The sequence below is a fragment of the Somniosus microcephalus genome, chromosome 14 (assembly GCF_052327205.1).
Source record: "Somniosus microcephalus isolate GS21.2 chromosome 14, FLI_Smic_1.0, whole genome shotgun sequence".
NCBI lineage: Eukaryota > Metazoa > Chordata > Chondrichthyes > Squaliformes > Somniosidae > Somniosus > Somniosus microcephalus.
In genome coordinates, this window is record NC_141000.1 from 47,057,713 (window position 1) to 47,082,983 (window position 25,271).

Sequence of the window (25,271 nt, forward strand, 5' to 3'; positions counted from 1 at the left end):
ACTGATGCAGTCTGTCTCCTTTCCTGCTTCCTTAAGTTGCATTTAATATAGGAAACAGAATTAATTTCCACGAGCCTCATGTAGATGGATTCTGTGTAATTACAGGGTACAGTAGTTTACTTTACAGGGTACTATAGTGTAGTTATGTTACTGGACTAGTCACCCAGAAGTCCAGGCCAATACTCCAGAGAATGTGAGATAAAATCCCACCATGTCAGTTTGAGAATTTGAATTGCATTAAAAAAATCTGGAACTAAAAAGCTGGTATCAGTAAAAGTGATCACAAAGTTGTCTGATTGACATAAAATCCCAATTAGTTTACCAATGTCCTTTAGGAAAAGAAACCCACCGTCCTTATCCGGTCTGGCTTATATATGACTCTCGTCCCACATCAATGTGGTTGACTCTTAACTGCCCTCTGAAGTGGCCGAGCAAACCACTCAGTTGTAAAATAACACAAGGGTGAAAAGCAAGAATCAAACCGGGTGGATCACTCAACTGTGAAACTTCCTACTTAACAGCATTATGCGGGGTATCTTCAGCACATTGACTGCAGCAGTTCCAGAAGAAGGCCCACCACCACCATGAGGGCAACTAGGGATGGACAATAAATGCTGGCCTTGCCCAGCGATGCCCACCTTCTAAGAATGACTTTTTTTTTTAATTGCAAGGACACTGATTGGGGAAGCAATAGCACCAATATGTTGAGGGAATTGGTTAACTTTGAAATTAAAAAATGAACATTTCATCCAGATTTTCTTTTCCTTTCCAGCAAATTATTTTCTATTTTCCCTATCACTAGGTATCCATAGCCATGTGCAACATAGTGGAACTGAGAGAACAGTCACACAGCCTGCTTCCAGGTCTGTTGAGCTAGTTGCGGCAGAAGGTGCAACAGCAGGGTGAACCATTCTCTGAATCCCCTTATGGGTAGTCAAACTGCTGTGCTTTGGTTGCCATCATCTCCACTGGTATAGTTTAAGATTGGGAAGTTGCTACGTGGAGAATTGTGGGCACAAACCTATCTCAGTGTGGCAAAGTGTGTTGGAGATCAAGAGTGCTGCACTACCACTCTCTTTTAATACAAGTTACATTTCATAATTTATTAGTATTGAAATAACATTTTAAACAACATCAGGAGATGGAGTGGTCAGCAGGTGACCGGGACTAGGAAAGTAACAGGCGAACCGCTTGCATTTTGTCATAGGGACTTTAATGTTTCATGTAATTTAATTACGATTTCAGATTGATTTATCATCCATTCTTTAGGTTTCCCATGCCATACATCCCTCCCTAGTCAAGAGAGCAGGCGGGCAACTTGCTGGCCGGCCTGTGCTTCCGCTACTATGAACAGACTGGCAGGAGGTGCACCAGAACAGCCTGAGGGTGTCTTACCCTTCTTCTCTGCAGGGAAATGCCTGACCTCCTTTCCTTTCCTTTTTTGAAAATAACAATTTTATTGTTTTTTTAGATGTTGCAAAGCAATATTAGACTTTGAGCACCCAAAGTATAAACTCTTAATTCTTCAGTGTGAAATATCCAGTCACAGATATACTCTCAAAAATCATTAGGAGTGCGTTATCTGAATGCTGGGGAGGCCCAGCTAAACTGCAAGCAAGTTAACGTAGTACTCACATTCAAAAAATAGTGGAAATCTCAAGTGCAGAAGGCGAGGACAGCGTGATGTTAAATACTGATGGCCAGAGTGCAGTTGAACCAGGAAACTGAAGGACTGATCAGAGACCCCATACAAGATGTGGTTGCTCAGGCCCTGGCAGGAAGTCAGTGAATATATCAGAGAATAATTATTCTAATCTGGGAACAACTAATCCATTGCTGGTAAAATCATAGAATCAAGTATCAAAACAAAATTTGAGGATTACCTATGTGGCAATCTGGTAAATAATGGCCAAAATGGAAAACCCTGTCTGACCATAACTTTTTAGAGGAACTAACATCCCAAGTGGATTGCGGGAAATCCTTGGACATCGTGCACTTAGATTTCCAAAAATTCTTCAGTATAGTTTCTAAAAGCTACTACAAAAGCCGAAAGCAATGGGAATTCAGTGGAGGACCTGGAGGAGGATAAAATATTGGCTCAAGGAAGGGAAACAATGGAACACTGATCGGGAATAATGTTGGGCAGGGTTTGGGAGGATACTGAGTGGAGTGCCCTAGGGACTGGCTCTTAGGCCTCTAATATTCCTATTAATGAGTTGAATTCACAAACCCAATGTAAACTCACCAAATCTGCAGCTAATACTAAAGTAGGCATGCAGTTGAGTCAGAGGAAACACCTAGGGGCCTCTAAAGGGAGTTAAATAAAATCTATAAATGGAAAGAACCGTTCCAGCTTTTAAAAAAAAGCCAATATAGACCGTGCCTGGTCAGAAGGAAAAATTGTAGTAGAACTTGCACTGCGAATGGTGTACATAATACAGTAGCTAAAGGTGAAGTTGAAAGATCTACAGATAGTAATAAGTTTGGATTTTATGGCCTAAGCTTTCGGCCTCTCCCTCCCACCCCCACTGATTTTTTGGCAGGTCTGGGGTACCCCAGACCAGTTGTAGTGCCTAACCATCAAATGACTCAGTACAGGGTATTATCAAATCTGGAACCTTCCTGGTGTCGGTGAACACCATTACTAATTGAATCACTGAGGAATGACCTTTTTAGAAAAGTTACATTTTGACCACTTAGAAACCTAATGCTTTTCAAAGAAGATAGTTCTTGAACATTATCGATTTTGTATAACAAGGGGAAACCATTTCTTCTTTGTGCGGTACGTTCTGAGTAAGGTGACTCACTGTGGCCTGTTAGTTGGTTGTCATGATATATGCTTTAAATATTTCAGCTCAAATCATATGAATATTCAATATTCTTTATGATCTAAAGCTTCTGTTGAAAGCAGTAAAGTACAACAGCGGAAAATTGTACTTTGTTAGCAAACTGTTAAAATGTATTGGGCCAAAATTTGTGGTCGGAGGCATGCCTCCGGAGTACGCCTCTGACCCGAAAAAAAAAATACGAAAGTACCCTGGTGGCTCCGGAGCTGAGAAGTCTCCGGGTCCGGGGCCTCCAGGCGTACGCCTGCGTAAAAACCCACGGATCCCAGAGACGCAGGTGGTTTGGAAGTGTTCCTGGGATCACGTGGGCCCGGCCAACCAACTAGAAAGGGGGAATTCCTCATAAGCTTTTGAGAAATCCCCAAATAAATAAATAATTAAATTAAAAAAAATATTCCCATGTTCAAAACTAATTAAAAGCCGCTTTGATTAAGCATTTAAAATAAAAATTAAATTTTTTGAAAGATAATCATTTTAATCCAGCCCAAAATTTCCATTAACTAATTTTAAATGTTTTTGTATGTTTTAATCATTTTTAAAATTTTAATTTAACATTTATTTTAACCCTTATGCTGGTAAAAGCAGGCCCTATGCCTGCTTTTACCAGACGTAAGGGATTCGTGGGCTTTTGTTGGGCAGCAGTTGAGCAGATAGCCCAACTCTGTGCCTGTGAAAGTGTCTTTGGGGCGCATGCGGACGATCTGTCAAGGAGAAAATTGACAGATCGTAAGTTTCGGGTTTTTGTGCATGCGGAATCCCAGAACTTGAGCCATTCTGAGGGTGTACGTCATTATCGGCCCTGCAAAATCCAGACTATTGTTATTTATATCTGAGGCGTGTTCTTGTGTGATGTTTTTTGTATCTACATTGTTCCATTATTTAATTTCACTGCGTCTTATAAATATGCAGAGCTGTAATAGCCCTGAATCACACTGCTTAACTGAAGATGATATTGCAGAGACAAGTGCTGCAGGATATATGAACAGCTTGAGGTAGCAGAGTGTTACTGACCCGTTGTCATGTTGAGTGCCAACAGGTAGGATGACAATTCCCAGGGAGCAGGTACTGCAAGACAATTCAGGACTATAGATGCACATAGGAGGAAATGTCAGCTAGGCATGCACAGCTTGTGAGGAAAGATGTAAATAGACCTGGCCAAATTAATTTTGTTGTTTTGAGTTGTGAAGGTTGATGACAATAAGTATTTGTCGTATAGTACCAGGCTTCTTTGCACTCAGATTCCACAGGATCCAACAAGAAAACTTCCAAGTCCCTCAAAGGTATGGAAAGGTTTAACTGAACTATTATGGTTACATAGGAAACGCACTATCAGCTTCACAGCCACATGATGTGGGATTCTGCACCGAGTGACCACACTGCAAACCCCAGTGTGCTTTATTGGGGAATGGATTGTTGAGCTCTGCTGAGAGTACAGCACTGTTTATTTGGCTCCCAGAGACCACATCACTGAGAGGTAACGGAAAGTAACTGCTGGAAACTCAACAACAGCAGCAACTGCATTAATTTGCAGAATGGGGCAATGCAGACAGGTAGCTGGAAAATTGAACTATTTTAGTCTATTTTGGGGATGTGGTAGGAAGTCTATTTCTGTAAGAAAGAAAAGAATCATGCCCACAGTGGCTTAACGAGGATAATCTGGGGGAGAAAAATTGGGAAACACAGAAAAGTCAGCTAAAGGTATCTAAAACTAGAATTAGAAATAACAATATTACTTTACCAGCAGAGTAGCAATTAATTAATTTCAGAAGGAGCTGGACAGTCAAATGATTAAGGATGGGACTGAAAGTTATAAGAATAAGTGTAGAGGTGCAAAACTACAGCAAAATAATCTTTTATGTGCGTAGTGCATGTTGTATATTTATGAACATGCAGGTTCAGTTCATGGGCCCAGACAACCTGTGGGCTCGCAATCCTGACAATTATTCCTGGATCGTGGTGGCCAGTGACCTTCACTGCTGACCCCACTGGAGTATGCGGGGCAGTGGGGAGGTCACTCAATTAGTATAACATGGGCAGGCACCCATGCAACTGGCAGCATATCTTGGACGCTCACCAGCCCAAGCTGCCAGGAAGTCTAGAGATTACTGCTGGGTCCAGAGGGCTGCCGTATTGACGTGTTCCTCGTGGGCTTTTTATAAGGGGCCCTGTTAACATTGGCAAAATCTTTCTTTCTTCAGGAGTCCAGACCTGAGTCATGGGCTGAACTTGCAGGTGGGCACCACTTGCACCATTTGGCAGCTGAGGTGTACCTGTTCTCATCAGGTGTACTTCTACCAAAGATGCAGTGGGTCCCTTTGAGGGCCAAAGTTGTAGGAAACCCTAACAAAGGGATTCCCGACTGCACCCCTTCTGATGCCACTGACATACAAAACCCACGGGGACCCTCTCATTGGGGTGGGACCCTGCTGGGTCCTAGCCTAAAATCTGGTTCTTCTGGTGTGCACCTGCTCAAGTTATGGTGCGACTGTGTCAGGGGGCTGAGGATTTTCAGCCCTGTGATGTTCAGAAACTATGTGGGATATGATACCTTGTGCATCTGGTATAATACTTTGTACTGGAGGAATTTGTATATCCAAGTGACAAGTAAATGTATATAGTCATTTGTTGACTCTCCATATTTCTCAGCATTGTGATGAGTGTGTGTATGTGTGTCAGGAGGGGTGAATGGTGTATATACGCTGAAGGACTTTTTATTATTAAGGTACCATGTACATTTACCTGGTGGTCACAGCTACTCTTGCATTGGAGTTTTTTTCTCACTGCTAAGGTGTGAACTGTGGACCAAGTAAGACCTGTGAAGAGCTGGACAATCAGGGAAATGTAATGATGCATTGTTTACCCTGTACTAATCGCTCAGTGTCTTGTTGAGCAGGGGGAAACAAAGATAATGGGAGACAAATTTGCAGGATGTAGGGTGGGGAGGTTCATGGGAGAGAGACAACAGGTGCATTCTGAAGAGCAGAAATCAAGAAAGGTTGACGGTGATAGAATTTAGCAGATAGAAATAGGCATGGCTAGTTTAAAAAGGAAATACAATTACAGAACAAACTTTATGGGAAGGGAAAGGATGAGTGAGAGAGATTTTGTATTTATATAGCATCTTTTAAGTCCTCAGGACATCTCAAAATAATTCAGCCAATGAAGTACTTTTGAAGTATAGGCACAGTTGTAATGTAGGGAAACACAGGAGCCAATATGCACACAGCCAAGTCCCACAAACTGCAATGAGATAAATCAGTCAAATAATCTGTTTTAGTGATGTTGGCCAGGACACCTGTGGAACTTACCTGCTTTTCTTTGAGTACTGCCAAATGATCTTTTACATCCACCTGAGAGGGCAGACTGGGCCTCAGTTTAATGTCTGATTCGAAATACAGCACCTCCAACAGTGCAGCAGTCCATCGGTACAGCATTGAATCTGTGCCTGATTTTATTTTCACTGTTTCTTAGAGTAGCCAAATGGAGGCCAAATTAACTGCAAACAAATTCCCAAAATCATGTCATTAAGCACAACTTTTGTTTTATTAATTTGTGATCTTAGCTATTTGTAAAGAATGATCCAAACTTTATATTCACAATTTTATTTTGCTTTGACGCATTTTGAATCCAGTTGCAGTGTTCTCACAACAAATGCTGGTTTTCAGATTACTTTTTTTTGAAGCACTAATGTATGTCTCCACCGAGTGTCAGTGATCTTACAGGAGGCATACTTCACCCAAAAGGAGAGAATGTTGATTAGTTGCCATATCAACCACTTAGGACTTCAGAGTTTAAAAGAGTTAAGATAGTTGAAAGTTTATCTGCTTCTAAGTTCCTTAAGCCCATCGTTTTGTAGTCTGATAAAGCAAGTTATTATCCTTTGAGTTTTGATGGACCAGTAGGTGTAGCTTTTTTTTAAATTTGAATGTCCTTCAAACTGCTATTTGCACTTGCTATGGTGCACCAGCAGGCAAGTATCAACATCATGAATACTTTGAGGTTGGCTGATGTGAGGCGTCAATCAGCTGAGAGCAAGTTAGTCTATATCAGTCTCTTGCCCTCCTTGGTATCCTGTCCAGTGGCCTGACATGCGAAAAGATGAAATTCACCCAAGCAGGTTGGAGTTGCAGTTTGCCCCAAGACTTGAACTGGTGAGCTCGAGTTGATAAGCCACCCAAAATCATGTTTTAAATTATACTGTTTTGTTGGGCTCTTACTCCTGGCATTGTATTTTCCTGGTGCAGTTCCACAGTGTACTGGCAGCATTTACTAAAAAGAATTGAGTTCTCTGGTCATATAATACTGAGTAGATATGCATTTCAGGAACTAAAAATAGTTTATGCATTAGGATTTAATTCACAGTGGAGCCAGGGCCAACATACCTGGTGTGCTGCTATAAATTGCACGCAGATCCAGTATTACAAGGCAAAAAACTGTTTCATCCTGAATAGCAGCAACTTCACTTTGTAAGTACATTCTCATCATCACTTGCATGCCTTCAGTAACAGGCATTAATGTCCTGATATAATTTGTAAAAATAATTTTGCTCATCATCTGTTTGTTTTCTAAACTTGCAAGTAATATGTGTTTCTTCTGCATGTAAATATGAAGATCTGTATTTCAGTGCTATGCCAAGACTCATTGCACCATTTCCAACTTGAACCCATCCTATCCTAGGAATTCATACTTCTCCTTAGCTTCCTCAGTCTTCCCTTTCTCCTACAATCTACACACTTTCAAAACCCATGCTTGTCATCATCTAACCAGCACGTCTTGTCTCCTCTCATTCTTTTCAACACTGGAGATGTCCTGTATTATAGGCCCTGGTCCTTTTATCTAGGTTGATTTTTTATAAAGAAATATGAATAACAGAATTTTTGAAAGTGTTGCGTGCTTTGGGCTTCAGCTTCTTCTGGTGCTTGGGGATTTGCACATGAGCAAGGCTGCTAACCAATTCCAGTAACCCAGGCGAGTATGAAGCAGATTAGAATGTTACCGGGCCCTAAAAAGAGAATATAAACTGGCAGACTACCTCACGACCATCAGAGACACAAAACAGAGACAGACCCTCACCAGGTACAGACTAAGCGACCACCAACTGGAAATTGAAAAAGGCAGATACAAGAAATCCTGGCAGCCTAGAGAGAATAGAATATGCGATCAATGTCTGGCCGGCGAGGTTGAAACAGAGATGCATTTCCTCCTAAAATGCGAAAAATTCAACACATCAAGAAACATATTATTCAACAAGCTAAGCCAAACAACCCCAGATTTCAAGGAATTGGATGACCTGTCAAAATTGAGATTAGTCCTGGGAGAAGGAGACAGACCATACCTAGGGGCCAAATATGTAACAACATGTCACAACCTGAGGACTGTTTAAAATTAAGACTGTTTAAAATTAATATTGAACGTACCAAATGAAGTAGAAAGACTGTTTAAAATTAATATTGTTTAAAAGTAATATTGTATGTACCCAACAAATGTCAAATCGATTGACACCTACAGAATGTTGGAAAACTGTACCTTTTTGCTATGTAAGCTTTGGCAATATGGTTCTCTGTAAACTTTCATGCCAATAAAGCATTTGAATTGAATTGAATTGACACATTCCCTGGCCTAGACTGAAGTACCTGATGCTTCTGTGAACCTACATCACTGCACGCAAAATGTTTTTGTATATGCAGAGTTTTTATTTTACTTACTTACATGTGTGCTGCCATGTTTAATTAGAGATTCCCTCAAACCAGGAATAATTCTTCCCAAACAGATCCTAATTAAGATTGCTGAGGGGTTTTTCGATTCACTTCAGCCTTCAGCCCTAACTGCTGCTTTAGGATGATTTTGCTCATTTAAGTTGCACCTTCCATGCATAGTAATAGATGTGACATTTACTTGTTTCCGTCTTTTACATGGATTTAATTTGTAATACAGATATACAATTTACAAAAAGGCACCAATGTTTTGATTCATGTAAAACACCAAAAGCAATTAAGTGATCAAAATGTAGAAGGTGAGGTCTGTTAAGTCCGTGAATGATTGATTGAGACATGGACCAGCAGGAGTGAAAACAAACAAGTCTTTACTGGTGGAAGTCAATAGCGAAACTAACAAACAGAGGCTCTCTAGCGCCTTTTATACAGGGGTGGTCACTGCCGGTACTGCAGTCTGAGACCAGTTATTCTCTTAAAGGTACATACACAACAATTCCTCCCCTTTTAGATAAACAGTACCTAACATTCATTTAACAACTAAATGATAACGAATTACAATCACAATTACTGTTGCTATATACATTGGTTAAGTTTAAGCAATTATAAGTTCAGTCTTTGAGGAGGCTTCCTGATCCATTCCCGTCCCAATAACGGTGGTCCACCATTTGGCAGTATGTAGAGATACAATTTCCGTATTTTCTTGCCATTGTATTCGACAGGCACCCTTATTTTTCCTCTGGGATATACTTTTTGCCCCGTATACGTCGTCAAGACGATGGATGTCTCTCTCAAGGGTATGTGTGAAAATAGCCGCTCGTAGTCTCGTCGATTCATGACGGTTAGCGCTGATCCTGTATCCAATTCCATTTTAACTTGGGACCCTGCTATCGTGAGGGTGACCTAAATGGTTCGGTGATCCTCTTTTGCGATTACATTGTGAAGTTTGAGACAGCTTAGTCTCCTGTTCTCGGATTCACTATCGCTCATCTGGTCTTCGGAACTACTGTCCGTCATCTTTTGTACATTCTTGTACGGTTCCTTAGTAGCCTTTTTGTTGTTGCTGGTCTCCTTCCCAGACCTGCAAACTCGTGCAATGTGTCCAATCTTCCCGCATTGTCTGCATATTTTGTCTTTGGACCAGCAGTCCTTCTGGTCATGGTTAGTTCTGCCGCAGCGATAACATTTTGCAAATCCCCGTGTCATTTCGTGGGTGCCGTATTCCTGTGGTTTTTGTTGAATTTCTGCAGCTCCCCTGGCTGCTGCTTCATACGATACTGCCACGCTGAAAGCCTTATCTAGCGTCAGCTCTTTTTCTGAGAGTAACTTCTTCTGTGTTCCTTCACTCAGGAGTCCACAGACAAATTTGTCCCGTAGGGTATCTGCCAGTCCTGCTCCGAACTGGCAGTGCTTTGATAGCTTGCGTAGTTCCGTAAGATACTCAGCATTGCTCTCATCTTTGTGCTGAGTTCTCCTGTGGAATTTAAATCTTTCTGCTATCAACAGCGGTGCAGGGTTTAAGTGTTCCTGTAGGACAGCAACAATTTCGTTAAAACTCTTTGCCTTCGGTTTGGCTGGAGTAATCGGGTCCCGCAATAGGCCGTACATTCTAGCGCCCATTAAGTTTAGCAATATCGATGCCTTTTTCCCCTCCGCTATTTCGTTTGCCTCGAAATATACCTCGACTCTTTCCACATACGTGGTCCAGTCCTCTAATGTATTATCAAAAGCAGTGATACAGCCAGTCTTCGGCATCTTGCAAATCTAAAATGGCGCCTCCCGCGCTTTGCCTTCTTCCCCGATTTGTTGTTAGCGCTGCTTTCCACGGTTTCTTGCGCGTTAAATATTGATTCTTTTTCTTTTATTATTTTCCCGTCGTGGAGCGGACCCTCTGGGACACTTCCCTCCCTCTTCTTAGGTCCGAACGCTGCCCGGCTTCGAAGCACCGGCCGCGCCGTGTGCTCCACCCTCTCTCTCTTTGCCTCCCGACTCGCTGCCCGGCCCCGTTGAAAAGCCACCCGATCGAGCTTCAGCCCGCCGCTGCCCAGGAAGGATCAGAGCACTACCTGCCACCAGCCCGACTAGCTGGGAAACCACAGACTGGTGAACCGAACCTGGCTCTGGACAGTCTCTCCTGCAAGTTTTCAAACCGATAATTGACGGTCGACGCCCGTTTCTCGAGTTTCTTTGGACTCAATTTTTTTTTTTTCTTTCTTCTTGCTCCGACCTTCAACAACGTCGTCTGAGGTGCTGCCGAGTTGCAGGTAAGTTCGTTTCTTACTCGTCGCCAGTGTTAAGCCCGTGAATGATTGAGACACGGACCAGCAGGAGTGAAAACAAACAAGTCTTTACTGGTGGAAGTCAATAGCGAAACTAACAAACAGAGGCTCTCTAGCACCTTTTATACAGGGGTGGTCACTGCCGGTACTGCAGTCTGAGACCAGTTATTCTCTTAAAGGTACATACACAACAAGGTCAGAAATATTTCACTGACTTGGAGAATGAGACCTTTTTTTGTCGATTTTGTTCAGCCTATTGGCATTATTACATTCATTGTGATCTATGCAAGGAAGAGAAAAGAAGATGCTTGTTCTTTCTCAGGAACACTAAATAATATTGAACATTTGTTAATTTCAGATATTCCTTTTAGAAATCATGAAGTATTTATTGCCTTCAACGTTGATTAATTGCCAAATAAACTTAATTGCATGTTTCAATTTTTGCAGACACATGCTGGCTTATCTTTAAGTAAATATATTGGATGTAACACATTGGGGCTGTAGGGTGAGTGTTTTATTTACATTGACTTTAAGGTTTTCACATTCTCCATGCATCATACAGGCCATTACAACTTAATTTGCCTGGGAAATTTATCATCTAGTAGAGTAGAGAAATATTGCTGCTGAGGTGTTAAAATGCAATTTACATAAAATGTCCTTTATAAAAATGGCAGCATTTAACTGCGAACAGGTTATTTACTGTTTCACTGCAGAGCATAATTCAGAATCCATTGGTATATAATATGGCTTATTAATATGTTTAAGTCTATCATCTTGGCACTAGACAAGTAGGCATTAAAATGCAATTGAAGAGACTGAACACAATGGCTTCTCATAGTGAAGAACTCAATGTTTTGTAGGTTTGTGCCCACATTTATGTGGTGCTTAAGTATGAAATACGGTTTAAAAGACGATTGGTGCTAAAAGCACCAGCTTGCTTAATTTAAGCCTTCCATGGTGAATGGAGTCTACGGGATTCAAACTTTTAAACAATTGACAACTTTAGGTAATGCTGTTATCACTCACCTTTTGCCATGTTCAAAACTAAGCAAAGGGCAGAATGGAGCAAGTCAGAGGGTGAAATCATAGCTTGAGTTCTGATATTGCCTTTGTTTCAAGTGAGAATTCATTGCAAACTTTAATTGCACTCCTGATGGGCTAGAGGATAAATGCACCGCCCAGTGTGATACACAAGAATATAATAAAAAATGAAGGATGAGAAACGGCCATTTGGCTCATCAAAGCTCACCTCTCTTATTTACCCCACCCAGCTAGGCTTCTAGCTGAATTTTGAATGCTCCATAATGTCTATGATTCTGCTGTGTTACTGAGTGATACAGATCAGAAAGGTCTCAGATTTGGTTCTCAGCCTGTGTCGTCAGAAGACTACACCCAGCCTCAGCATCCCTAGGCTAGGACGAGAAAGTCAACTTAGGGTTTCAACTCTTTATCAAGTGACCATTTCTGGAAAGTGTATGTGCAGTTATTAGGGAGATAGATAGGCTTTTTTTTTGCAGCCAACATCAGCTCTTGATTAGTGTGTTGCGTCCCAGGGTAAGGGACATAACAGAGCAGGTGGAAAAGCTTTTTGAAATGTCAGAACCAATAACAGAGGGAAAAGTACAAAAAGAAGTCTTGCAGAGGGAATTTGACAGGGGAACAATAACATAAACCAGGTAACACTGGAGAAGATAGGAAAAAAAGAAGAAAAGTAATGAAGGAGCAAAGTTATTTATATAACAAGGAAAAATTACTAATGTATGTGCAATAATACAAGAGGCTTAAGGAATAAAATTGGAGAATTAGAAGAAGAATTGCAGTTAAATAAATGCTACATTGCTTTAACTGGAACCCAGGGCAGAAAACAAAATATTCACAGAAATCACAGAAACCCCACAGTGCAGATAGAGGCCATTTCAGCCCATCGAGCCTGCACCGACACATATCCCACCCGATCCCCGCAACCCCTACACCAACACATATCCCACCCTAACCCCACGTATTTAATCCCCCTAACACTAAGGGTCAATTTATCATAGCCAATCATCCTAACCTGCACATCTTTGGACTGTGGGAGGAAACCGGAGCACCCGGAGGAAACCCACGCAAACACGGGGAGAATGTGCAAACTCCACACAGACAGTCACCCGAGGCCGGATTCGAACCCGGGTCCCTGGCACTGTGAGGCAACAGTGCTAACCACTATGCCAATATTCAAGGCTATTACATTTTTAGAAAAGACAGGTAAAGGAAAAAGAGAGAGACATGACATTGCTTATTAAGGAAGGGATTTCAGTATTTAGAACCTTTCGGTATCAGAAGAGAAAGATATTGCACGTAATAATATTTAGACATGTGTAGTGTGTGTGCCTTTAAGTCAGAACTACTTTTTACAGCTCCTGTATACTGTAGTACCGGCAGTGACCACACCGGTATATAAGCTGTGCGCATGCCTCTGTACCCCAGTCTAGAGATTACCCTCCTCCAGTAAAGACCTGTTATTTGTTAATGTACAGCATCCGTGTGATTATTTATCCACTGAACCACGGATCTAACAATATGGGCTGGACTTTCTTGATCCTGCTCCTACAGGGTTGTAGGACTTACCTTTGGGTCACTGCCGGCCAGGCCAGGTTCCCGATATTTATGTTGTTCAAATAGGCGATCTGTCTGTGGAGGCGCTGGCAGCTCATCCAATTAATATTAAATGAGACTCGAGGCTCAGTTTTGGGGCGGCTTTGTGTCTCCTGGTTCAGACGCATGCTGCAGCCGCAACATTACCTTTGAGCCCGAAGCTGGACATTGATGAATTTCTACCCAAATATCTTCTGGACTGAGCAGAAACTGCGCTCCATGTTTAATACCAAATTTGGAGGTGTATCAAACTACCAGGGAGAATACAGGAGAATATATACAGTCTAGGAGAATGGGCAGGTATGCAGCAGATGCAGTTTAATACAGAAAAATCAGTTCTAAGACAAAGAATAGAAATATGCTTTACAGGGTAAATTTCTTCATGCTTGGAGGAGCCGGTTAAAAAAACCACTACTTAGAACATAAGAAGTAAGAGCAGGAGTAGGCCATACTGCCCTTCGAGCCTGCTCCGCCATTCAATAAGATCATGGCTGCTCATCGACCTCAACTCCACTTTCCCGCCCAATCTCCATATCCCTTGATTTCCCCTAGAGTTCAAAAATCTATCTATCTCAGCCTCGAATATACTCAAAGACTCAGCATTCACAGCCCTTTGGGGCAGAGAATTACAAAGATTCACAACCCTCTGAGTGAAGAAATTCCTCCTCATCTCAGTCTTAAATGGCCGACCCCTTATCCTGAGACTATGCCCCCTAGTTCTAGACACTCCAGCCAGGGGAAACAACCTCTCAGCATCTACCCTGTCAATCCCCTTCAGAATCTTGTATGTTTCAATGAGATCACCTCTCATTCTTCTAAACTCCAGAGAGTATAGGCCCATTCTACACAATCTCTCCTCACAGGACAGCCCTCTCATCCCAGGAATCAATTTTGTGAACTTTCGTTGCACCGCCTCCAAAGCAAGTATATCCTTTCTTAGATAAGGAGACCAAAACTGTGCACAGTACTCCAGGTGTGGTCTCACCAAGGCCCTGTACCATTGTAGCAAGACTTCCTTACTCTTATACTCCAGCCCCCTTGCAATAAAGGCCAACATGCCATTTGCCTTCCTTATTGTTTGCTGTACCTACATGCTAGCTTTCTGTGTTTCTTGCATGAGGACACCTAAATCTCTCTGAACACCAACATTTGAAAGTTTCTCACCATTTAAAAAATATTCTGTTTTTCTATTCTTCCTACCAAGGTGAATAACCTCACATTTCCCTACATTATACTCCATCTGCCACCTTACTGCCCACTCACTTAGTCTATCTATATCCCTTTGCAGACTCTGTGTTCTCCTCACAGCTTACTGTCCCAGCTAGCTTTGTATCATCAGCAAACTTGGATACATTACATTCGGTCCCTTCCTTTGGTCATTAATATAGATTGTAAATACCTGAGGCCCCAACACTGATCCTTGCGGCACCCCACTAGTTACAGCCTGCCAACCTGAAAAAGATCTGTTTATCCCTACTCTCTGTTTTCTGTCCATTAACCAATCCTCTATCCATGCTACTATATTACCCCCAACCCCATGAGTCCTAATCTTGTGTACTTAAAAAAGCAAATTGGAGTTTGTGGTTTATACCAAGGACAATTGAATGCAAATAAGATCATGATGACTGTACAAAATGATAGGCAACATCCGCAATACTGTGTGCAGTTTTGGACTGCTCATTATGGGAGGGATACAACATCCCTGGAGAATGTGCAACACATGATTTGTGGTTCTTGGTACACATATAAACTAATAGCGGTATAAGCCAGTTATAAGTGTCGATAATAGAATTTTTCGGTAAGTACTGGGGAATGGACCACTTCCTTAATTTGGGTACAATGTGTCAGCATTAAGCAATTGCAGATCACGTGTAGCACAGCCAGCTTTATCTATGTAAAAAATAAACACTGTGGGGTAGATTTTCAACTTTTACCCAGGTGTAAAACTAGTTCTGCGGATCAGCTGCCTGTTAAAGGGCCTGTTTAATAGCAATGGAAATTGGGTAATTTTTATTACAGGTGGTTGATCCACAACACCATTTTTACACCAAGGCAGCAGGTTCAGTGTCAACGTCTGTATTTCAAAAGTAATCTATTGTGTGAGGGACTTTGGGATATTTTGAATCTGAAAAGGTGGCAGATAAAGGTAAGTATTGTTTAGCTCCCTCTACTCTGCCTCAACAGTGTGCTTTAACCCTCTGCCTCAGAAAGTTTATCTCCTGTTGTGACATTCTACATTTTCCACAGAACCACCCTCACCAGGTGCCATTACACCTCAGAACCGCTCTCACCAGGTGCCATTACACCACAGAACCACCCTCACCAGCTGCCATTACACCACAGAACCACCCTCACCAGTTGCCATTACACCACAGAACCACCCTCACCAGTTGCCATTACACCACCAGAACCACCCTCACCAGTTGCCATTACACCACAGAACCACCCTCACCAGCTGCCATTACACCTCAGAACCGCTCTCACCAGGTGTCATTACACCACAGAACCACCCTCACCAGGTGTCATTACACCACAGAACCACCCTCACCAGCTGCCATTACACCACAGAACCACCCTCACCAGTTGCCATTACACCACAGAACCACCCTCACCAGTTGCCATTACACCACCAGAACCACCCTCACCAGGTGCCATTACACCACAGAACCACCCTCACCAGCTGCCATTACACCTCAGAACCGCTCTCACCAGGTGTCATTACACCACAGAACCACCCTCACCAGGTGTCATTACACCACAGAACCACCCTCACCAGCTGCCATTACACCACAGAACCACCCTCACCAGTTGCCATTACACCACAGAACCACCCTCACCAGGTGTCATTACACCACAGAACCACCCTCACCAGTTGCCATTACACCACAGAACCACCCTCACCAGTTGCCATTACACCACAGAACCACCCTCACCAGCTGCCATTACACCACAGAACCACCCTCACCAGCTGCCATTACACCACAGAACCACCCTCACCAGGTGTCATTACACCACAGAACCACCCTCACCAGGTGTCATTACACCACAGAACCACCCTCACCAGGTGCCATTACACCACAGAACCACCCTCACCAGTTGCCATTACACCACCAGAACCACCCTCACCAGTTGCCATTACACCACAGAACCACCCTCACCAGCTGCCATTACACCTCAGAACCGCTCTCACCAGGTGTCATTACACCACAGAACCACCCTCACCAGGTGTCATTACACCACAGAACCACCCTCACCAGCTGCCATTACACCACAGAACCACCCTCACCAGTTGCCATTACACCACAGAACCACCCTCACCAGTTGCCATTACACCACCAGAACCACCCTCACCAGGTGCCATTACACCACAGAACCACCCTCACCAGCTGCCATTACACCTCAGAACCGCTCTCACCAGGTGTCATTACACCACAGAACCACCCTCACCAGGTGTCATTACACCACAGAACCACCCTCACCAGCTGCCATTACACCACAGAACCACCCTCACCAGTTGCCATTACACCACAGAACCACCCTCACCAGGTGTCATTACACCACAGAACCACCCTCACCAGTTGCCATTACACCACAGAACCACCCTCACCAGTTGCCATTACACCACAGAACCACCCTCACCAGCTGCCATTACACCACAGAACCACCCTCACCAGCTGCCATTACACCACAGAACCACCCTCACCAGCTGCCATTACACCACAGAACCACCCTCACCAGGTGTCATTACACCACAGAACCACCCTCACCAGGTGTCATTACACCACAGAACCACCCTCACCAGCTGCCATTACACCACCAGAACCACCCTCACCAGGTGTCATTACACCACAGAACCACCCTCACCAGCTGCCATTACACCACAGAACCACCCTCACCAGGTGCCATTACACCACCAGAACCACCCTCACCAGGTGTCATTACACCACCAGAACCACCCTCACCAGCTGCCATTACACCTCAGAACCACCCTCACCAGCTGCCATTACACCACAGAACCACCCTCACCAGGTGTCATTACACCACAGAACCACCCTCACCAGCTGCCATTACACCACCAGAACCACCCTCACCAGTTGCCATTACACCACAGAACCACCCTCACCAGCTGCCATTACACCACCAGAACCACCCTCACCAGGTGTCATTACACCACAGAACCACCCTCACCAGCTGCCATTACACCACCAGAACCACCCTCACCAGCTGCCATTGCACCACCAGAACCACCCTCACCAGGTGTCATTACACCACAGAACCACCCTCACCAGTTGCCATTACACCACAGAACCACCCTCACCAACTGTCGGGATTTCTGGACCATTTTCCCATCAGTTTTACGATTGATGGGCTTTACAGGAAAAGAAGCTTGAAAAGGAAGTGGTATTCTTTACCTTGATGAAAAGATGTGGACCTTCAGGCAGTACAACTGGAATATTGCACTTCTTCGATATTCCTACTGGGATTGGTGATTTCTCAATGTCTGATTAGTAGATTGTCTGTGTGGTTAATGACACTTTTCATGACAATTGATGCAAGAGGACCAAGGAAATAGAAACAAAAAAGCTGTGACAAGTGATGGGATCATCCACTTGTTTGACCCATCCTCTAATCAACCAACCTGCCATTTCTCTGATCCAAATTATCGACTCTCTAGTGATAGAATTAGAGAAGAAGCTTAGTAGCTTATTACTGTACCAGTTTTATTTCTGCAACTGTTAACCAGGTCCAGAATCATGATATTGCTGTTACCAGTGCTGCCGATGGCAAACCCCAATCCAATATTATTATTGCAGAAAAGTTATCCCTAGAAATTAAAGATTGAATGGGTTTTTTGTTTTATTTAAGTGAAATTGCAAAACTGATCAGTCCCAGAAGACATAATCAGCATTGAATGTATTATGCAGTTAAAATGGTTTTGTAATTGGGGATATGCAAAGTAATGAATAGTGTAAAATCCAATCGTGTCCTTTTCTGCATTGGAAAAGGGACAAGTAAGCATAAGATTTATTACCTGTTTATATCTCGCTCTTGAATTTGGAATAACTTCTCTGGAAATGGTAAGAAAATGAAATAAGATCATAACTCTTATCTAATTTTCAAATCTATAGTGTTGTTGCCTTGATTATTTAGTTAATGTAATAGAATAGTTTGAGCCATCTTTAATTGAAGAACATCCGCTCTGTTTCACATTGAGCAGCTCTCGGAGCCCTCGGTAGAGAAGCCAGCTGGAAGCTCACTGATGGAAACAGAAGTGGACCTGGACAGCTACCAGACTGCATTAGAGGTGGTGCTGACCTGGCTGCTTTCGGCCGAAGATTCACTGCAGGCTCAGGGCGAGGTCTCGGATGATGTGGAGGAGGTCAAAGAGCAGTTTCATGGTCACGAAGTAAGTGCATTACCGTGATGGGGAGGCACATATTAGGTGTTAATTACTTAAAGTACTGAATATGAAGGTACTATAGTACTCAATATTTTTGGTCACCCCTCCTAATATCTCCTTTTTTGGCTCAGGATTCAATTTTCTTCTTTGCATCTTTGTGAAGTACCTTGAGATGTTTTTCTGTATTAAAGACCTGAAGTAAATGCAAGTTGTTGTTGAGTTATAATTTTACTTGCACCAAAGATGATACATCTCTGGAATTTAATTCGCCAATAATGAATTTTACCTTTTCTGTCCATATGTTTTCTCTTCTATTTGTTGGAACATCTTATCTATGCATTACTTGCAGTGTCAGCTTTGGCTCAGTGGGTAGCACTCTCACCTCTGAATCAGAAAGTTGTGTAGTTCAAGTCCCACTCTTGAGCACAAAAATCTAGGTTGACACTCCAGTGCAGTGCTGAGGGAGTGCTGCACTGTCAGAGGTGCCGTCTTTCAGATGAGATGTTAAACCGAGGCCCCGTTTGCTCTCTCAGGTGGATATAAAAGATCCCATGGCACTATTTTGAAGAAGAGCAGGGGAGTTATCCCCAGTGTCCTGGCCAATATTTATCCCTCAATCAAAATTACTAAAACATGTAGTCATTATCACATTGCTGTTTGTGGGAGCTTGCTGTGCGCAAATTGGCTGCCGCATTTCCTACATTACGACAGTGACTGCACTTCAAAAGTAATTAATTGGCTGTAACGCGCTTTGGGATGTCTGGTGGTCGTGAAAGGCGCTATATAAATGCAAGCCTTTCTTTTTCTACTTACCTCAATTATTTTTGGCAGGGTTTTATGATGGAGCTCACTTCACATCAAGGTAGTGTGGGTAGTATTCTGCAGGCTGGGAATCAACTTATTGCAGAGGGAAAACTAACCGAAGATGAAGAAAATGAAATTCGGGAACAGATGAACTTGCTGAATTCCCGATGGGAAAATCTCAGGGTAGCCAGCATGGAGAGACAAAGCAAGTAAGTAAATGGCATTATCTATCTTGGACAGATTTCCTAGCCTCTTCAGTATTAAAACAATCATTTGATAATTTGGCTTCAAGCTGTAGTCTCATATGGTTGCAAAATAATTAACAAAACATTGCATTATGTTTGAATACCAAACTGTAGGTTCGCTTTGAGTTCTAGTTGTTATCTTGTTCCATTGTAATTCACATGCTTTGTACCATTTTGAATCATTGTGGAGACAGTGGAAGGCTTTTCGCCACACTGCTGTTAATTGAATATGTTTTTGATCACCTTCAATCACATGTTTCACACTCTTGTCACTGTTCTGTTTGCGCTACCCTCGCTGTCAGGCCAATGTTTTTTTTGGCAGACTGTAATTCCAGCTTCCTTTGCACACAGGATATGATGTGTGCCAATTATGCAGTCGATTGTGGGTCTGGATTTTATAAAGTTACTTCACACCGGGAATCCTTTGTGAGTTCAGTGCAATGTACTGACCTCTTCCATCATAGCTTATTCATGTTTCAGTCCCAAAGGGAAGAATAGTGGATGGATGTTAACACTGCGTTGTTCTTCTAGTGCGTTTATGCCTTTTCTGTAAATCACACAGAATTCTTGTTTTGTTGTTCCCTATATTTTCCTGTGGAGATAAGAATGTGAAAACACCAAGAAAATTTGGAGAAACAATGAAAATGTTTCTAAATTTTGCTTTGTGTTTTCACTTGTATCCTTGTAGGATTTTATAGATGTGTATGTTATTTTTCCCCTCAGTAAATTATCCTGAATGACTTCAGTTCATCTGGACTGGCTGGATGGCCAACCTATTTACAGACATGCACTGAAGCCCCCTTCGGCAGTCGGGAGGAGGCAAGGGTCATATCCAGCCAGGATGTTCTTGTCTAATTTTTCATTCCCCACTACTCACTGTGGTTAAGGCGGGAACAAAGCAAAAAGCAGGAGAAGGTATTTTCCCACTCCATGGCACTCTGTATTGCTGCATCATTTTCTATACTATAATATTTATAGTTTTCCTGTATCTCTTACTTTTTTTCTGTTATGCTTTTAAAATGGGTGCAACCAGGTCCAATTTTTACTCCACTAACTTCATTTTCCATCATACTACATAGGTTCCATGTAGATGTGCAATGCCATCATCACAATTGAAGGTCTGACTCGGGGTAACTCTCAGACTCCCTGCTTAATCTTCGTCAGCACATTGAGACGAGATTAAAAAATGGCTGCTGTTTTCAAATTCTGCCAATTGTAGCTCCCATTTTACAAAAGTTGAAGAGATCAGCTCCACATTAAAAAAAAAAGTTGTTTATTCAAGGGATGCTGCATCAGAAGACCTAGTAAATATGTCAAAAATAAAGATTGCTTACCCATATATGCAGACAGCCAATAGATCCTATAAAATGTTGGAATCCCCATAGAGACTGGAAATCTTTAGTCTCCAGTAATTCTCAACTTTACCTGTCTTTATTATCATTCATTTCTTCTAATTTGAAGGGTTTTATCCACATTATACTGGATAGATGCCAATGTTAAACGTCACTGCATAGATATAACAAGTGACAGCTGAATTTCCATTTTTCAGTTCTGTTATAGTTCCTGAATTTTTGTTATTAATTTGTATGTCTTGTCAGTTGATCATTACAGATACTTCAATATTGCAGAGATGGTACCTTCAGCAACTTTTGTAAATAATTTGACCAACAATACCCAATAGAGATCTATATATCAATAGGATTGCTACTTTGCAACATTATTATGGAATTTCCCTTTTTTTGTGCGTCAACCTTGGCTCAGTGGTGAAACTTTCGCCTCTGAGTTCGAAGGTTGTGGGTTCAAGTCCCACTCCAGAGACTTGAGAAAATAAACCAGGTTGACTCTTTAGTGCAGTAACAGAGAGCTGCACTGTTGGAGGTGCTGTCATTCAGATGAGACGTTAAACCAAGGCCACGTCTGCCCTTTCAGATGGATGTAAAAGATACCACAGCACTATTCGAAGAAAAGCAGAGGAGTTCTCCCTGAAGTCCTGGCCAATATTTATCCCTCAACCAACATTATTAAACAAATTATCAGGTCATCCCATTACTGTTTGTGGGACCTTGCTGTGTGCAAATTTGCTGCCGTGTTTCCTACATTACATCAGTGACTACCATTATTCAAGAAGGGTAGTAGGGATAAACCAGGGAATTACAGGCCTGTGAGCCTAACATCAGTGGTAGGGAAATTATTGGAAAAAATTCTGAGGGACAGAATTAGTCTCCACTTGGAGAGGTAAGGATTAATCAGGGATAGTCAGCATGGCTTTGTCAAGGGAAGATCATGTCTGACCAATTTGATTGAATTTTTCGAGGGGGTGACTAGGTGTGTGGATGAGGGTAGTGCAGTGGATGTGGTATACATGGATTTCAGTAAGGCTTTCGATAAAGTCCCGCATAGGAGACTGGTCAAGAAGGTAAGAGCCCATGGGATCCAGGGTGCCTTGGCACATTGGATCCAAAACTGGCTTAGTGGCAGAAGGCAGAGGGTGATGGTCGAAGGTTGTTTGTGTGACTGGAAGCCTGTGTCCAGTGGGGTACCGCAGGGATCGGTGCTGGGTCCCTTGCTGTTTGTGGTCTACATTAATGATTTGGATGTGAGTGTAAAAGGTATGATCGGTAAGCTCGCAGATGACACGAAAATTGGTGGGGCGGTAAATAGCGAGGAGGGTAGCCTCAGTCTGCAGGACGATATAGATGGGTTGGTCAGATGGGCGGAACAGTGGCAAATGAAATTTAACCCTGAAAAGTGTGAGGTGATGCATTTTGGAGGGACTAACAAGGCAAGGGAATACACAATGACTGGTAAGACCCTAGGAAAGACAGAGGATCAGAGGGACCTTGGTGTGCATGTACATAGATCCTTGAAGGCAGCAGAACAGGTGCATAAGGTGGTTAAAAAGGCATATGGGATACTTGCCTTCATTAGCTGAGGCATAGAATATAAGAGCAGGGAGGTTATGATGGAGCTGTACAAAACGCTGGTTAGGCCACAGCTGGAATACTGTGTGCAGTTCTGGTCGCCACACTATAGGAAGGATGTGATTGCTTTGGAGAGGGTGCAGAGGAGATTCACCAGGATGTTACCTGGGCTGGAGCGCTTCAGCTATGAAGAAAGACTGGACAGGCTGGGGTTGTTTTCCTTGGAGCAGAGAAGGCTGAGGGGGGACCTGATTGAGGTGTACAAAATTATGAGGGGCATAGATAGGGTAGATAGAAAGGAACTTTTTCCCTTAATAGAGGGGTCAATAACAAGAAGGCATAGATTCAAGGTAAGGGGCAGGAGGTTTAGAGGGGATTTGAGGAAGAACTATTTCACCCAGAGGGTGGTTGGAATCTGGAACTCACTGCCTGAAAGGGTGGTAGAGGCAGGAACCCTCACAACATTCAAGAAGCATTTGGATGAGCACTTGAAATGCCATAGCATACAAGGCTGTGTGGAGTTTGCACATTCTCCCCGTGTCTGCGTGGGTTTCCTCCGGGTGCTCCGGTTTCCTCCCACAGTCCAAAGATGTGCAGGTTAGGCTGATTTGGCTATGATAAATTGACCCTTAGTGTTAGGGGATTAAATACATGGGGTTACAGGGATAGGGTGGGATATGTGTCGGTGCAGGCTCGATGGGCCGAAATGGCCTCTATCTGCACTGTAGATTCTGTGATTCTGTGAAGGCTACGGACCAAATGCTGGAAAAATGGGATTAGATTAGACAGGGCTTGATGGCCGGCGTGGATGCGATGGGCCGAAGGGCCTCTTTCTGTGCTGTATAACTCTATGACTACACTTCAAAAGTACTTCATTGGCTGTGAAGCACTTTGGGATGTCCTGAGGTTGGATTATATAAATGGAAGTCCCTTCCTTTCCTTTCTTATCACTGTATATGCTACTTTTGGCCATCTGCTCTACTTCTTCTTGCCAGTCTTAAGTATTCTTTCTCAGCAGTATTCAACATTTGTCTTTTTACCTGATTTCTTCATTAAGATTGTATTTGCTTAGCAAAACTATTGTTTGCCTGCCTATCTCAAATATAACAGCCTTACTATATTCTGCTTGCTGTGAAACGTCTATGAACTTATTGCATTGATGTCTTATTTATATTACCAACTATTTGCATGCTGAAATTGAAATTAATATTTAATTTATTAGAAAGGAGAGTTGTGGTAGTGTACCAGAGCTTCTAAGGATAAGGTGATTCATCATAACTGCAGCAGGATGGAAATATCCAATGACGGTTGTAATAGATACAGAATCTGTTATTTACCAGTGAAAAGTAAGAGGAAAAAAAGGAGGGGTAAATTGAAAGTCTAAATACAAACTGCTCCAAATTTGGTTTCTTAGAATCAATGGCCCGTAATTTGCGGTCTGCGGTGAAGCAAAGGCCTCCGCCGCTGGCCCCAATCTCGCGATCTCTGTGGCAAGAAGTTTGGCTTTTCTGATGTTCAGTTGAGATCAGTGTAAGTTAATGGGGAGTCCCTAACACGAGCTGCTGTGACATCAACAAGCTGTTGAAGCAGCCAATCATAATGCAGAATTCTCACAGACTGGGAACCAGGAAGTGAATAAGCTCCTTTTATTCTAACTTTTTAAAAATGTTATAGAAAGCAAAACAAAGACTGGGGCTCTCGCATGAGGAAAAGGTAAACCTGAAATAAAGATGAACAAACTTATTTTTAATTTAATTTTTTTTAAGTTTCTTAAAAATTGTAATTTTTATTAAAAAGGATAAATTTGACACTCCACAAAATTAAAATTAGATTTTCAGGGCCATAAGATTTGTTAAGCAGTCAGTACACTGTTAAAACCCCAGTTACACCTAATCCAACAAGGCCTAACATTTAATGGGGTATTTAATAGCGATATTACCACGGAAAAAACAAAGTTTTAATCAGTTTCACTGATTGCCGGCTGTTGGCGGGGGGGTTGTCTGCCGCGCAGCCAGTATCAGAGCAGTGAATGACTGACCGCAACTTCAGGATTTCCACATGAGGATGCGCATGCGCTAAATCCTGAAGTTGCGGTCCATTTCAAAGGGGTCATATAAGTGGGCGCTGTTCATTTGTTGTTATTTCCCACCACAAATTCCAGGCCATAGAATTTTGCAGCACAGCGTGAAGCCATTCAGCCCATCGTGCCTGTTCCAGCTCTCTGAAAGAGTTCTCTGCTTAGTCCCATTCCCCCCCCACCCAGACCCTTTTAAATTTTTCTTTTTGAAAATTTATCCACTTCTGTTTTGAAAGCTATTATGGTTTCTGCATCCTCCATTGTTTCTTGCAGGACAACCCATGCCCTAATAACCGAATGTATAATACCGCTCCCTTCGCTCTTTTGGTGATCACAGATTTATGCCTTCTAAG

General features: G+C 42.6%; 1 protein-coding gene across 8 annotated transcripts in view; it reads left to right on the forward strand.

Annotated features, from left to right (window-relative positions):
* dmd (dystrophin) overlaps positions 1-25,271 on the forward strand; it is a 2,562,635-nt gene that overhangs the window by 856,456 nt on the left and 1,680,908 nt on the right. For all 8 annotated transcript variants that reach the window (XM_086007360.1, XM_086007362.1, XM_086007361.1 and 5 more), the window contains 2 exons: positions 18,689-18,877; positions 19,703-19,884. In XM_086007360.1, coding sequence (XP_085863486.1) covers positions 18,689-18,877; positions 19,703-19,884 — 371 coding nt within the window. The remainder of the gene's footprint in view (positions 1-18,688; positions 18,878-19,702; positions 19,885-25,271) is intronic.